This window comes from Anguilla rostrata, chromosome 10, assembly GCF_018555375.3.
Source record: "Anguilla rostrata isolate EN2019 chromosome 10, ASM1855537v3, whole genome shotgun sequence".
Lineage (NCBI taxonomy): Eukaryota > Metazoa > Chordata > Actinopteri > Anguilliformes > Anguillidae > Anguilla > Anguilla rostrata.
In genome coordinates this window covers 7,369,983-7,385,806 of record NC_057942.1, presented here as the reverse complement: position 1 = coordinate 7,385,806, position 15,824 = coordinate 7,369,983, and the positions used below count along the sequence as shown (strand labels likewise).

General features: G+C 47.6%; 1 protein-coding gene across 1 annotated transcript in view; it reads right to left on the bottom strand.

Moving 5' to 3' along the window:
* Positions 1 to 14,047, bottom strand: part of txnrd2.2 (thioredoxin reductase 2, tandem duplicate 2) — an 18,296-nt gene extending 4,249 nt beyond the window's left edge. The window contains exons 1-12 of the mRNA XM_064353742.1: positions 13,904 to 14,047; positions 13,546 to 13,611; positions 13,221 to 13,277; positions 12,901 to 13,045; positions 11,469 to 11,543; positions 9,042 to 9,120; positions 8,551 to 8,613; positions 7,711 to 7,781; positions 6,356 to 6,375; positions 5,933 to 6,024; positions 5,602 to 5,776; positions 472 to 608 (exon numbers count right to left, since the gene is read on the bottom strand). Of these exons, the coding sequence (XP_064209812.1) occupies positions 472 to 608; positions 5,602 to 5,776; positions 5,933 to 6,024; positions 6,356 to 6,375; positions 7,711 to 7,781; positions 8,551 to 8,613; positions 9,042 to 9,120; positions 11,469 to 11,543; positions 12,901 to 13,045; positions 13,221 to 13,277; positions 13,546 to 13,611; positions 13,904 to 13,979 (1,056 nt within the window). The 5' untranslated portion in view covers positions 13,980 to 14,047. The remainder of the gene's footprint in view (positions 1 to 471; positions 609 to 5,601; positions 5,777 to 5,932; positions 6,025 to 6,355; positions 6,376 to 7,710; positions 7,782 to 8,550; positions 8,614 to 9,041; positions 9,121 to 11,468; positions 11,544 to 12,900; positions 13,046 to 13,220; positions 13,278 to 13,545; positions 13,612 to 13,903) is intronic.
* Positions 14,048 to 15,824: the final 1,777 nt, after the last annotated feature.

Sequence of the window (15,824 nt, the reverse complement as noted above, 5' to 3'; positions counted from 1 at the left end):
TGCTTTTTTTCTTTTTTTCTAGCTCCTACCTTTGGACACGGAGACCAAAATTACAATCTGCACAACACCTCCACGAGATCGAAAACACGGCAGGCGTCTCTCCAAACATTTCCCCCTTTCTCTTCTCAGCTTCAGAGCTTCGTCTCAGGCCGACAGTGTGTCAGGGGTGGGGTGTGAGTCAGCCCCCAGACACCTGGACATATTTCAGCACAGGCAGGGCCTTTAATGAGGCCAGCTGTTTAAAACAGGATGTGCTGCAGTACCACACAACCTGCATTTCTGTTTTTCTTCCTTCTTTCCCCCCCACGGCAGTACTGGATTACATATTCAAGGATGAGAAAATTTCAGAAAAATCGGAAAATTTACCTCTGAAACTGCACGGATTTGACATGAGACGGACGTACGGAACATCCCGTACATCGACGTTACCTTACAAGTAAGTAGCCGAGCTAACCCCCAGTCAGCACGTACCTCCCCGATATCTCCGATGGCGTAGATGTTGGGCACAGACGACGCTTCGCAGTCGTCCACGATCACTTTGCCGGAGTCCTCCTCGAGCGCCACGCCGACCTTCTCCAGGTTGAGCGTTCTGGTTTCGGCGGCTCTGCCTGCGGTCGGACACACGGGGAGAGAGAGCGGCGTCAGAAACCTCGAATAGTGACCGTTATTCGTCATTACGCTCGTCCACCACTGGTTTGGTTCGGCGGCCATGTTTAACCACTACAGCGCAGGGGCGTTAGTTATCCTCTACCCCTACCCTCCACACCGGGAGCAGGGAGGAGAGACAGGGCCGCATTCCAGAGAGCCGAACGGCGAGATATCTCCACTTCCATCTTCCACCCCGGGCCCCTGGGGGTCCTTGTATGTCACTTCCTGTGAGCCCTGGCGGTCGGTGGCGGTGGGGGGGGGATGGGGGGCTCTGTGGGTAACACAATAAACACTCCCCCCCCTCCCCCCGCTCCCAGGGCGCAGAGGTTCCAGCGGCGATGGTATCTGCCCGCAAAAAACAACAAACCCGGGGACCCTTTTCCTGGCCGGAGCAGAAGAACAACTTCCTCCCCCTCGCCTCGGCTGCCACGGCGACCAGGTTCGGACCGCAGGGCCGGAGAATCTGTCCATTGATAGGGATACTGGGAAGGGGGAGGGGTGTTACAGACACCTCTCTCTTCCTAAAAACATTACACAGTGGGGGAAAGAGACCACAGCGGCAGAGCAGATCCGCTCTCCCACTATGCAGATCAGGGCCCTGTAAGAGCAGAGCACTGATCCAGGATCAGATTTCTCCCGTCCGTATCCTAACGATACACATTATGTGGCAGCCAGCAGAGCTGACCCCAGATCAGGGCCCATATTCAACAGGGTCTCAGAGTAGAAGTGTTAACTCAAGCACCTCCGCCAATATCCCAACCTTAAACACGGTGAACTAAAAGACTTGGATGCTTTATGAATACATTATTGTCAGATTCTTTATGAATACAAATCCTTATCTAGGATCAGTTTTCTTCTGTCCCCAACCTAACCTTATCTGTTACGAGCCTAAAGGACAAAGCGATCCTAGATCAGTGCTCGTGCTCTGATATTCTTTATGAATACGGGGGCGGATCCACAGATCGTCTCCTGTGCGTGCTTAGCATTAGCGGTCAGGGACAGGTTTCATGGCCTGAGAGGAGTTACCGCGGCGATCACGCGGAACCAGGGCACCTGAGGAAAACGGACGCGGGTTCGGCCAGACCGTGCCCGCCAGCGCCCTCCCCTGGCAGCCCCGGTGCAGCCACGCCGCGCGAGCCCCAGGCCCGGCCCTGCCAGCTCCCTGCCAGGCTCAGCGCAGCGCTGAATGGACTCCTTTGTGTCCCCGGTGCATTCCTGCAGACATTAGCCCCGCTGTTCCCTCCCAGGAATGTCCTTGACTTCGCAGAGGAGCGTGTGGCACAATCGTCTGGCCTCCTCCCTCTCTCTTTCTCTCTCCCTCTCTCTCCCCCTCTCTCTCTCTCTCTCACACACTCTCCCCCTCTCTCTCTCTCTCTCTCTCCCTCCCTCCCCCCTTCTCTCTCTCTCTCTCTCTCTCTCTCTCTCTCTGTGAGATAAGCAGAGCTCTCCTCCGTCCGACCTGTCTGTTCCCGAGACGTCCAATCCCCCGCAGCGCAGCGGCGAAGGCCCGAGGCAGACAGACGGGGGGGGGTTTCCAGCGCCCACGGGTCGCTCACGGAGCGCACGCACGCACGCGGCGAAGCGGCGTCCGACGTTCCGCGAGGATGCGCTCGAAGAATGCAGCCGCGAACGACCCCTACATCACACAGAACGCAGCCGCGAACGACCCCTACATCACACAGAACGCAGCCGCAGACGACCCCTACATCACACAGAACGCAGCCGCAGACGACCCCTACATCACACAGAACGCAGCCGCAGACGACCCCTACATCACACAGAACGCAGCCGCAGACGACCCCTACATCACACAGAACGCAGCCGCAGACGACCCCTACATCACACAGAACGCAGCCGCAGACGACCCCTACATCACACAGAACGCAGCCGCAGACGACCCCTACATCACACAGAACGCAGCCGCAGACGCCCCCTACATCACACAGAACGCAGCCGCAGACGACCCCCACATCACACAGAAACTGCAGACTACAGGACGCTGACGAGTTAGGAGTCTATCACTGGGCTAGCTAATCTCAGGATAAAGTTGAATATTAATTTAATTTTTTTTAAAGAAAACTTAATTATTAATTAGACATACACATAATTTATAATACTATGCATATAACATTCAGGGTTTATTTTACCAGTGTGTACCGATGTGTAAATGTCAGTAAACAACACTGGACTGTCTGTTTAAGAGCTCATAAGGGTTAAAGCAAGGATTCTAAGAGCTCATAAGAGTTAAAGTAAGGATTCAGTCAGTTCAATAGCTCACAAGGGTTAAATGATTCAATCTATTTAATAGCTCATAAGAGTTACAGTAAGGATTCAGGCTGCTTAAGAGCTCACTAAAGGTTAAAGTAAGGACAGAGAAGGGAACGTTTATCCTGGCTCAGCTCTCTCTTGCATCAGGAGCTGGCATGGTGTGTGTTTGAATGTGCGGTGAATTTAAACTTTGGTCAGCTGACCTGCAGGAGGAGAGGAGGCAGCTTCAGCAGGAAAGTGATCCAGCCAGCGCAACACTAACAGAAACTCACTCTCATCCTGTATATTACTGTTAGAAAATGTACATTTGAAATATTACAGCTACAACCTTGCACCCAAATGGCCCAAATAAGTAATTCAACTATTTTAACTGCTTGCGCGGTGATAAAAACAGTCCTGCAGATCCCTGAGAATTTTTAATTAGACACGATACAAACAAAAACATGTACTGATAGTTATGATACACAGAATAATCTTTGTTCTGAATGCCGGGGTGAAGGGGGGTGGGGGGGGGTGAGAGAAAATAGAAGTTGCTTTTGAGCCAGTAAAGTAATGGGCAGAGAATTTTACTGGTGTCAGACGGGTAAAAGTATTTCGTAAAAATATTTGCTTGACCCAGGCCTGACGCGGTCACGGCCCAGTCCAGATTCGGTCATGCTCCGCGCTTCTGGTGAAAGGGCGAAAAAGAGCGGGGGCGCGGGGGGAGCGGGGAGGGGGGCACGGGGCCGGGGGGGGGGGGGGGCGGGGGGGGGGGGAGTGGCCGCAGGGAGCACCAGCTGACGTCAGTCACACAGACGGGAAACGATCTATTCCTGCGCTGTCCTCCAGGACACCTGGAGCGGGCGTGTCCCCTGAATCCGGTAGCCCAGCAGGGTGAAGGCCAGGGTGGTGGGGGTGGGGGGGTGAGGGGTGGGCAGAGCTGCAAATCTTTACCCCGGTTGGCTCTTTAATGTCTCCATGGAGACCGATTCGACATCCGAAGAGGAGGGGCTGAAAATGAGCAAATAGGTTCTGAGTGGTCAGAGACACATTACAGCAGAGAACTGCAGGCAAGTAAGACTGGCACCCACAGAACCCAGCCCAAAACAGTGTACCCACCCCCCCCCCCCCCCCCCTATATAGAGCACTGCGCCCCCTCCCCTACTATCACAGAGCACTGTGCCCGCCCCTGCCCCGGCCCGCCCCCCCTCCACGGCTGTCACAGAGCACTATTCCCCCGCCCCGCCCCCCGCCCCGCTGATACAGGACTGGCAGTTCGGGTCCGGTCTGCGACTGCGGTCAGAACCAATACCGCGAGCACCGAGCCAGCGTTCCGAACGTGGTGCACCCCGCGCCCCATTTACCCCGCCTGGAGCGGAGAAGTCCACCGAGCGTGTCCGCTGGACTCCCAAAAAAAAACATTTTAAAAAAGCCCCCCTCGGCAAATATTTACCCCCCTCCACCCGTTTCCGGGCAACCAGCGAGCGGCGAGCGAGGCCGGCCGGCGGGGCCTGACATTCACATTACCGCGGCGAAAGGGCGGGCGGTGGAAAAAGCGCCGCTCATCTTCCCTCAGAACATTCCGGGCCAGGCGCACTGCCGGGGGGGGGGGGCTGTAAAGAGTTATGGGGGGCGGAGTCACGAAGGAGGACCCTCGAAGGGGAAATTTGGAAATCTCTCTGAGGGACGAACGGGCGGGGCAGGGGGCAGGCGGATGCCCCCCCCATTGTCTCAATTCTATGGAATCAGGAGAAATTAATCCTGGGGGGGGTGTCAGTTTTTTGGCGGGGGGGGGGGGGGGGGTCCTGGGGTTCCCGTGGCCGTGCCAGGTGACCACACCGCGGAGAGTGACAGACAGACGAGGAGAAATCGCGCTCATTTCCGCAGGGATGCCGGGGTCAGGAAGGCCGGGTAGGGGTGGGGTGGGGTGGGGGGTGGGGGGGGGTGGAACAAAGCAGAGAATAGGCTGACCCCCTGTAAGGGCTCATCCTGACACCTCCCCCCCCCTCCCCACGCCGCTGCCGCGACATGTCATTAACACTTCCCCCGAGGGTCCCGCAGCACCGCGTTTATTGCCTTGTTTTCAAGTCGACGCCCCTCGTTCTGCTGACGCTGCAGATTGCCGTATAAATCCTGGAAGATTTACGGCACGGAAACCAGCGCCGCTGTCCCAGCGCGCAGACGCCCGCCGTGAGCGAGCACCGCCACAGCAGGCAGCGGGAGAGGCTACAAGCGCCAATCAACATGAGCCTGTTCTGGGAAAGGGGAGCATTCTGCCCAGGCACATCTCAGGGCTACTCAACCCAGGTCCTGAAAGGCCATAGGGATTTGTAGTTCAACAACAGTCCCAGATTTCAGCTGGGGGGGTATCGGGTCTGTGACTCGGAAGTTGCAGATTCGATATTTGTGCAAGATACTTAACTTGAATTACATCAGTAAGTATCCAACTGTGTAAACAGACTTGATGCAATCAAAAGAAAAAAAGAAAAACGAAACTGCATAAATCGATTTGAGTAAGAGCAAAATGATTAAATATACCTTCAGATACTGAAGTCTCCAGGAACACATGTCAGGAAACTACAGAACTGCACGTCTGTAAATTACAGCCAATCGTGGAGGGTTTGTAACAGATCTTGCACCATTCCCAATGAAAATCAGGAGGCAGGGCAATCGCCCAATCAGAGCGCTGCACTCCCACACACTCACCTATGGCCCACAGCACCGTGTCAAAGGTGTCGCTCGCCTCGGCCCTGGAACCCGGGTCCTCCCACGTCACCTGCAGCGCCCCCGACGCCAGCTTCTCCACCTTGTTGGGAACGCACTCCCAGGAGAACTTAGTGCCGTAAGAGTCCATGTAGTCTGTCACCAGACCCGCCATTTGCTGAGAGAGGGAGAGAGACAGTGAGAGAGAGAGAGAGATTACCAGTAGTGATTGTTACATCAAAGGGTTAAAAAGGGGCGGGTCTGAGTGCCGAACCCCAGCTCCTCTTAACTGACAGATTAACAACCGAAGGAAAAAGTACAACAGGCGCAGTACCTGGTCGAACCCCCGGAGGGCGATGCTGCGCACCATGACGGTGGTGTCCAGTCCGATGCCCGTCAGAAACCCCGCGCACTCCAGCGCCACGTCTTCAGGAGGAGTTCAGGAGCGCAAAGCCTCAGAGTCTCACGCTGCTTCGCTATATACAACATCTCTGCGTTTATTCCGGTACCCACCATATTTACAACTTCTTAATCATCTCTTTAGGATGCAGGACACAATTGCACACTCTGAAGAAGCATTGTTACATTGCACTGAAGAGTGTACACACTGGCGAAGCACTATTACACTACAGTGATGTGTACACACCCTGGAGAAGCACAGTGTGTGGACACAACGGAAAGACAGTAGTACAGTGAAGTGCAAAAAGTGCAGTGCAAACACATTGCCACCAGGGGGTGTTGGTGCTCAAAAGGATACAGCTGGCACCGGCCACAAGCCTGAAACACAGAGAGAGAGAGCAAATAAAGGAACCATGGTACCATGTGTGAGTGTGTGTGTGTGTGTGTGTATAAGTATAGCTCACTCAGGCACCCTTTACAGGGTAAAGAACAGAAAAACTCCTGTAGCCCCTGCAGGCTTTACTTGAGTGAGGAACGCAGAGTATAAACACCGTACTTCCTCTACCCGCTGTTACAGTCGCAAGTCAAGCAGACAAACAGACAAGACTGGAAAAGAGCAGCAGTTTACCCCCCTTTAACCTCCTATGCCCCCCAGTCTTAAATCTCTCCAGCTCTTCCTGGGAGACCTCCCACAGGGAAACGTAGCTGTTTGTCTAATCTCCCGCTCACCGCTCTCTATTATGCAAATCGCCAGTGTGACTGGCCAGCCCGATACTGTTCCTGCTTACAAACCACAACTCGCTGCAGAAATCGCGTGTGCTCTTCGTAAAAAAAGAAAGGAACTGCAATACACATTTTAGGAAGTATTTCTGACAGGAAATCAAAAAAAAATAAATAAATGTAAATGCAGCTATAAAAATACACACCCGGGCCACTTTGAAACGGTACCGGCTGTTTACTCTGCTTTAATGTCGCCCTGATCTGAGAGAATCCACTTATCACAGCCATCAAACCCAAAGTCACGCAAAATATTCAATGTAAACAAAACCTACAGGCCTGGACCGCCTGCAGCGGTAACCCAGTCAGTCTGGGACTTCCTGTAATCAGAGTGTCAATCATAGCTGAAGTGGGCTCGGCCTTTATGTTGCCACGGCAGCTGACTCCCCCCGCCCCCGGCTGCACGTGCGTCTGTGGCTCAGGTGTGTAGGAGGGGTAAAGGGGGGGGGTTGGGGTATTGGTGGAGACACACCCGACGGAGCTTCCCGTCACTCAACATGCCACCGCCAACCCCCCCCCCCACCCGCAAAAAAAACACCTCCTGCAGGTGAGACAACAGCCTGTCAACCTGTCTGTCAACCGTCTCCACCCACAAGTCCTTCTAAAGCCCGCCTCCAAAATACCAACCTATGGGGGGGTTCGGAAGAGGAGCCCCCCCCAGGAGAGAAACACTTCAGCTGCACTCTTTCCATCAGTGACGAGAACCTCAAAGGCTCTCATCCAGGTTACGGTTATGGCAGAACTTCAGCACATTGGTCACAGTGGCCTGGATTCAATCAACATTCCACATGAAAGAGACGCGAACGTCGAACCTTTATCGCCATCTTGTGGCGGAAAGCGAGAACAGCAGCCTTCCGTTCACTGGAAACTACTGCATGCAGCGAAACGCAATTTATTCTGGAAGCATTATGATGTCACAGTAGCATCTCAACTCACGTCTTCCCCGGAGACTCTCTGAGCCAGAAGAGATCATCGCTGCTAATGCTGTGTTCCACTGCCCCCGGGACCTGACAGGAGGACAGAACAGCCGACCTTCATTTGCATTTTATTCAAATTACAATAACAGCAATCTTCAGATCTGTGTCAGAAATCAGCCTTGTGCGATATCCGCCGCGCGGCGCCGTGCTCCCGGCCAGCTCGTTATCTCCCGCGCTGTCTGTGGCTCAGCGGCTCTCGTTATCATTAGAGGCGCGCAGCTGGCTCTCTGAGCTGGCCAGACGAAGACAAACACAGCCCATTAAAACGAGAAGCGGCCATTCTCCCTAGCGACGGTACGAGCCGGCGACGAGCGGACCGCTCTGCGCCCCTCTGCGCGCCGCGCGAGGCCCAGGCCACAGATCCTCTACTGCCGCCAGACGCACGGCTCTGTGAGCTCCACACAGCGAAAGTCGCTTCGCTGGGGAAAACACGTGCACACCCAATTAACACCGTTATAGAGAGCGTTTTCGGGACGCTAGTGGCAAATTACTTCTGGCTCGTAATCAACAGGACATTACGCTGCATTACAAGCAGAGGGAAAAAAACCTCAAGCCTCAAGCTTTGCCGGCGATCTGAGTGGCAGATTTTTGGGTAAATGCTCTGCGCTGCCTATTCCCAGTAATTAGAAAACCAAGCGTTGGCTGAGAGGGAGGGCGACGCAACACATTTGAAACAAAACAAACCGCTGAGGTTCCATTATCGTTATCGTTCCGTTTCATTATTCATTATCCCCCGCTTCTCTGGAATTGTGGGATAGCGCCGGAGGCCGGTGGAGGACCTCCCCGGACGGAGACTCACGTCGGCGGGGAACTTGGGCCTCATTCCCGTCGCGATCACAACGTTAGCCGCCGTCAGGACCGTCTGCGAACCAGAGGGAGAGAGGGTCAAATTCCGTGGGCGTCCAGAACCCGGGGGCGGGGGTGAGCAGCGGGCGCGTCTGCCCCCTCACGAACAACCATAGGGGGGGTGCGGTGATGAGACTGGCCAACTGACACACACAGCAAATCTAATCAGGAACACAAGCTGTTTAGTTTGGGGATCTATTTCTGGATAGGGGAGCAGACCACCCCCCGCCCCCTGCCCCCCTGCCCCATCTATTTTTTTCAATTTATTCAGCAGGAAAGCAGAGTGGGTTACAGAGAGAAATGGGATCACAGCACAGAAAAGTACCACAGCAAAGAAAACAACCACTTCAATGCATTATTCATATATTCATATATTATATATTATTAGAAAAAAAATTAAATTTCAAGAAGAATTTCATAATTACAGGCAGCAACGGTCCTTACCTCTTTCCCCGATTTACTAACTCCTCTGATGGTATGTTCGTCCACCAAACTGCCTTTCAAGTTAAAATACTTCACTTTCCTGTCAAATAAGAAAAAAGAAAAAAAAAACACAGATGGGACAAATGCCAAAGATAACATACAGCTGGGTTCTTCCAAGATGTACAGTCGGGCTCCTGAATACTAGAGGGCCCGTAAAGGTCAAGTCTTTCCCCTTTTGGCTGGATGCAGTCATTCGGGCTGCCCAGAGAAGAGATGTGTCAACAGGTTAGGGTGTGACGGTGTGCGCTGACAGCTGAACACCTGTTTGCCCCCAGGGCTTTTAGGCCCTGTCTGTACTACAGCTGTAACCTCTGTGTACCAACAAAACCCGGCAGGGCCCTTCAAGGAAACGTGTCAGATCAAACGCACGACGGGGAGAATCGGTCAGAGCCACACCGCGCAGATGTTTCATTCCGTAACGCCAGCGTGCCGCGCGACTGACTGACAAGTTTAAAGGGACAGCGTAGCATAATGGTTAGCGTACAGGAGGTTGCACGTTCAATCTCTAGGTAGGGGCACAGCAATCGCACCTTTGAGTAAAGGCACGTAACCTTAAGTGCAGTAAATTAGTAAGATAAATACTTGTTTTATTTTATTTTACTTAACCAGGTAAGTTGACAGTGAACATGCTCTATTTTACAGTAATGATCTTGACCAATGCATCCAGTTGTATAAATGGTGTGCGTTACATTCTTACATTATGTCTTAATTGTGGGTAAGAATGTAACCAGTTCAAGTCACTCTGGATAGGGGTGTCTGTTAAACAAATAAATAAAAATACGAACAATTCAGTTTTGAGATGTCGACTTATCGAATACAAAGTAAAAAATATTGCTGAGAAAAATTGCTGTGGCTTAAGAAAATTCATTGATACCAAGATACACGACTCATGACCCAACATTCTCCTGCAATTCATACTGAGCACTAGTGATTAAAAGTGCTTAAAGGTAGATAACTGCCCACCCATTTGAGCTTACAGAGTTCCCAGGAATAGATTATTAAAGTCCCGTCTTTCACACTGAATCTCCCACTCTTCTGGATCACACTCAAGGTCTTCATTATTTTCCTGTAGCATATTCATAAAATGCTAAACGACACCCCTGCTTGTAAGCAGGATAATTGCGATTCTGCTTTTCTCTCTCTGACACAAAGGACTCATTTCCACAGGTGTGATAAAATAATAATAAATCGCGTTTATTTGTGTTTGTTTGTTGATAAAAGAACAGTGGCATTACAACCAGCCTCTTTGCGTCAGTGTTACTTTCCGTGTAGCTCACTAACACGCGTGTACAATCCACGCCCCCATCACCTCATCTCCAACACTCACTCACTACCTGGGGCCTGTGCACACCCCCAAACGACTTTTCCACACTGTGCAACATTTGTTTGCAGCTTCAGAGTTAATGTGCGAATTCAGATGTGGGCATTGAATTCTACAAATTTACCCCCAACATCCAGTGCATTTAAATTGAGCACACAGGATCTACTCGACGCCTTACTGTTGGTTTAAATGTGCAGTGGCAAACCTTAGCTTTGCTCACTGCTCTCTAGGTCCATTGTGCTCCTTACAGTATTTTCTGGGAATCCCTCGTGTGGTATTTCTGCCAGTTCAGTGTAGACGTGCTTTCCTTCCTGCCACGCTTCAGTGCGCTCACACACCTGAGGCTGACTGCGTGTTCACACGCCTCAGGCTGATTGTGTGTACGCACGCCTGAGGCTGATTCTTTCTGACAAACAACCCAAAATCAATATGACATGGCAAGCCTGAACACTTCCAGGAAATCGATTCTGAAGAGCTGGGCAGAGCCCACCATGACTACCTTCACATCAATCATAAAGTGTCCCGCAGTTATGGATCGACCCACCCTTACTTTAGTTTGTGCGTTCCTGTGACTCTATGGTTGCTAAAGCTTTTTTCTTTTTCTTGGAAATGTTCCAAATATATATTTATTTTAAAAAAGCCTTGTGCACAGCGTGTTATCATGAGGTGCCGGTCCGGCAAGATACAAATCAAACGTGAAGGGCAGCAATAGCTGGTATTTCTTGAACCGCGCACTCAAAAAAGAAGAGAAACGAGACTATATGACATTAAAGAGGTACAGTATATTGCAAATTAGGATGCAAACCTGTTGAATCAATGGTGAAACATGTCATTCGCATCCCAATTTGCAATACATGTCTTTAATGTCACAAAGTCTAATTTTTCTTCTTTTTTGAGTGTGTAGTTCAAGAAATACTAGCTATTGCTGGCCTTCACATTTGATACATTCATTTAATTTTAGCTATATACAATGATACAGTGGCCAGACATGAGGCATCGGGCATTCCTATCCTCATAGGAAAAGATACTACAATTCCCAGAATGCTCAGCCAGAAGGAGTCACTCACTTGTCTTGTAGCTGGACACGGTGGCCCCAGTTGAGGGACCTCACATGATTCTGTACAGCCTCAGCCATAGTGGGCCTGCAGTACACAGAAAGCACTGTTAGCTGGAAAGGATAATTAGGTCTTTTTTGGACTGTTGTATCCAAGCACAAAGCAAGTTTCATATTAATTATTAGCAGGACGCTTTGTATGGCCAAAATTCCAGGCGCTTGCTTTGACATTTGCAGAGAATCTGCTGACAGTCTGAAGATTTCATTCACAAACATATTTTTAATTTGAATGTACAATTCAAGAGTTGCAAAGAGTTTTGAACGAATTGCAAAAACTTCTTTTTAAAAAAAATCTAAATAAATGAACTGAATAACTCAAACGTCAAAGTCAGCCATGTCCAATAGCATGTGGATTCTCAAGAGACTAGAGAGTAAATCCACCACGAACACCACTAGATGGCGACAACGAGTATTTTTACTTAAAGGAGTACCATGGTGATTTTCACACTTTCTCGGTTTTATGTGCTATTTGCACAAGAGGCATTGAAGAAACACAATGAGCGAAGTATTAAATATGTCCGTTCTGTATTTTTGGAGAAATATGCGTTTTAAATTCATCGTCCTATTTTCAACCGGTTGAGAAAGTTGTCATTTTTCTACGTCACGAATACAGTAACCACTCCTATTTCCACACCCCGTAAAGAAATCTGACAGGACACACCTTCCTGCTGTTCGGACAATGCAAATATTTGACTAACGTTAGGTTCACTTAAATTAGAGTGCCTTTAGATTATTTCTGGTTATATTCATTTAGCTAGCTAGCTAACGTTAGCTAGCTAGGAGGTTTGCTTTCATAAGGCAATGTTATCGATAACGTTAGCTTGCTAGTTTGCTTTTATGAGGACGTTATAGTTGTGCTTTTATCTTAATTTGTCTAGCTAGATAGCAAAAATTATAACTGGATATAAGTCAACTTCCTTACCTTAGCTATCTATCGATACTTGATATACTACTAAGCTAGCTAGCTTGTGAAAATTCAGTCTCCCAAAGAGAGCGCGTATCATGGGGGTAGCTATGGTAACGAGGCACGGTCTGTCAATCATAGCTAACTGACAGTTCTCATTACCACGCCCAGACGGTTCGGGTGAATTTTTAAAGTGGGAAATTTAGGCTTAGAAAAATACGTTTTAAAGTACATTGAAATGACTTAAGAATAAAAAAATTATGCACATTTGTTTTGTTGTTGCCTGAAGACAACTGGGAAGTGTCACGTTCAACCACCATGGTACTCCTTTAACAAAAAAAAAAACGGACAGTAATTGAACCTAGACATCACATCCACTGTGAAGCTTCAGAAATAATAGACATATAAATACTCGAAATGTCCACATGTTATTTTAATAAATGGCAAAAACTATGTATAATGCAGGAGCTTGCGCGCTAACCAGTCATGTGATACAGGAGCAGGGATGTTCCATCCATACTTCCTGGCATCATTCACAGCTGTTCCCAGTAAAGCAGCCTGGTGCATGAGTTTCTTAGGAATACAACCAACGTTCACGCAGGTTCCACCAAGACCCCACTTCGTGCCTGGAGGGAAACGGAGGAGCATAACTCATAAAACACGGTCATGATCTTCTTTTAATATTTAGCTATAATGATACACTGCGTATATTTATTTTCTTCCTGTTTTCTGGTTGGATATACGTATTGATCTGAAATAAAGTAAAAAATATTTAGCTTAACATCGGCTCAAAGATCTCACCTTTTGGAGAGGGTTCGACATAGTCGAGGACGGCAACTTTCTTCCCAAACTGAGCGGCTGAATAGAAATGACAAGATACGTTATTCTAGTTTATGTAGCGACCATACATAAAATAATATACTACATATGCTCTCTATACGACAAAATCGTTTGACGAATTACAGTAGGTTACATTTCTGTCATTAATAAAATAATAAAAACTCATAACAAACACCAAGGACAAGCACTGACAACTGCAACCTGGACAATATCAATACAGCCAACTTTCTACGGACAGCGGTGTGTGTTTATATAAAAAAGGATAACGTTGCAACACAAAGTTTACCTTCTTTTGAACACGCCAGGCCCCCAGAACCACCACCAATAACCACGAGATCATAGTCAAATTTCCCTACAAAAAAGCACGACATCGACATGAAAACGTAATTTTCAATAACTGATCTGCTTGATGCGTATTAGAGCGCCAGCTAGGTAAATACATTGGGAATAAGTAAGAAAACCACGAAACCGTCTAATCAGTTCTGCTGGATTGATCAATATGACATTCGTAGTGGATGTTAGCTAACTGTTACGCAGATAAGTTAATGTACCCACTTAGACAACAGTGAGTCAGTGACAACGAGAGTACACAAAACCACAAATTAAATTAACAAATATTTACATTAAAAACAGCTTAACATTACCTGTTAAGTTTCTTATTAAAGTTTGTTGGAGCAGTACACGTTTAAACCGGCTCCTGCCTTTACAGAAGGCAGCCATATTGTTACAGTAAAAGGACCCGCTCTGGCGTCATATAGGTGGCTGACGACATGCCGTCTGGCAGTCATATCAAATGATGAGGTCGATGCTCCTCACCCCTCAAACTGAAGCTGGAAAGGAATACAATGAATTGTATTCCCCGAAAATATCGTCATTTATTACGTCATTGTTAGCAATGCTATGAACAATGCATGCAGTAAAGGGATGTACCTATTTTTTTTTACAGTCTCTGGGATGTACCTGTTGGTTCTATTTGGAATTGGAGAGTGTCCATTGGGGTTGTGTACTTAAATAAAGATCCATTCCATGAAACTGGTTAAAAATAAACAATTTCCATATTAACTATGAATGTTAATAAACATTTTGAAAAAGAGACTAGAATCAATTTGGTGCAGCTTTTTAATCACTAGATTATGTTTATTATTCTCCTTTTCAAATGTAATGTTTGACACTGACAGGCATTTATTAATGTTAAGTACAATACAATAGGCCAATTTAGGAAATTGCACACACAAAAAGGCGCATACATTATTGTTCCATTTTCTTTTGACAAGCCAGAGACTTCTCGCTGTTCTTGATTCTTGTAAACATCTTCCTCTGAAAAGATGAGGGAAGTAGTCAGATACAAGTCAGTTTTTCATGATCATGTATTTAAATGGTTTTTATTTTTTACCTTGATATACATCCAGGTTTTTTGCAGGCTCACTACCTTTGCTTCAGTTAGCATGAGGTCTACCAGAGCCAGTGTTGGCCAAAAATTGGTTTGGAAGGTTTGTGTCGGTCCAGATACTAAATATTTTGAATGTCAAAAAATATGTATCCCTGTGCTCTTCAGTGTATCTTTACTTAATGGGATTTTGTCAGCTGCGACAAGAAAAATGTAGGCTATACGTTCTTATATGCATATCTCTTTAATGCGTGAAATGTCATTGAGAATTCAAGGAAAATATGAAGCGACTTACTTGAGAGGGGATGATAATGTGACAAATAATTTTCTTTTTCTATTTACGTTGGTTGTTCATTCGTATCTCTGCCAAAAATATGAGAAAAATGTTTCCATTTTATACGTTAATTTCTGCTCTGGCAGGAAAGGGCACACTGAGGACAGCTCTCATCTTTTAGCGGAAAATATTAAGTGTTTTTTTTTCTCCCCAGAAAGTAGATGGCTTACTGGAATTTACTGTGAAAGAACATTTAGGTAATAGCAATGAAAAATGCAAAATATTGTGCATGTAGTCGTCAATATCAATGTATTTTGAACACAGTTTTCCGAATGAGTTTATGACAATAGTTATAAGACATCTGCTTAGCAGTGTGGTTTGTTGCTCTACGTTTACACCTGTCTAAATGCTATTAAAGCAGTTTTTGAAAGTCACTTGCTCCAGATTAAAGATTGTCAGACCTGCATCAGTTTTGTTAAGAATGCAATCACTGAGTCTTTGTTCAGTCAGGAATTTGAAAAGGTTGCATTTCACTTAAATCCACAGAAAACTCACATGATGTGGCCATTGCAAACATGAAAGAACAAATTGAGCTTCCACAAAAATAAAGGAATGCTCGATTTACCTGAGATATGAGCGCAGCAACAGACTAATCTTTATGTGTGTATGGACGTATCTGTATGGATGTAGTCTTCATTCAAAATTTGTATTTTGATTCTTGGTTCATATAGTTAACTAGTCGTTTCCACGGTTACCAACATTAATCAGGCGAACACACTTATATTTCTCCTGCATAATAAGTGCCTGAGTGAGTGTAATGTTACTTAAATCAAGAGCTTAGATCTTTTTTCATAGTTGCAGTCGGTCAGAGACATGATTCTTAAAAGGAACAAGTGCCTCAGTT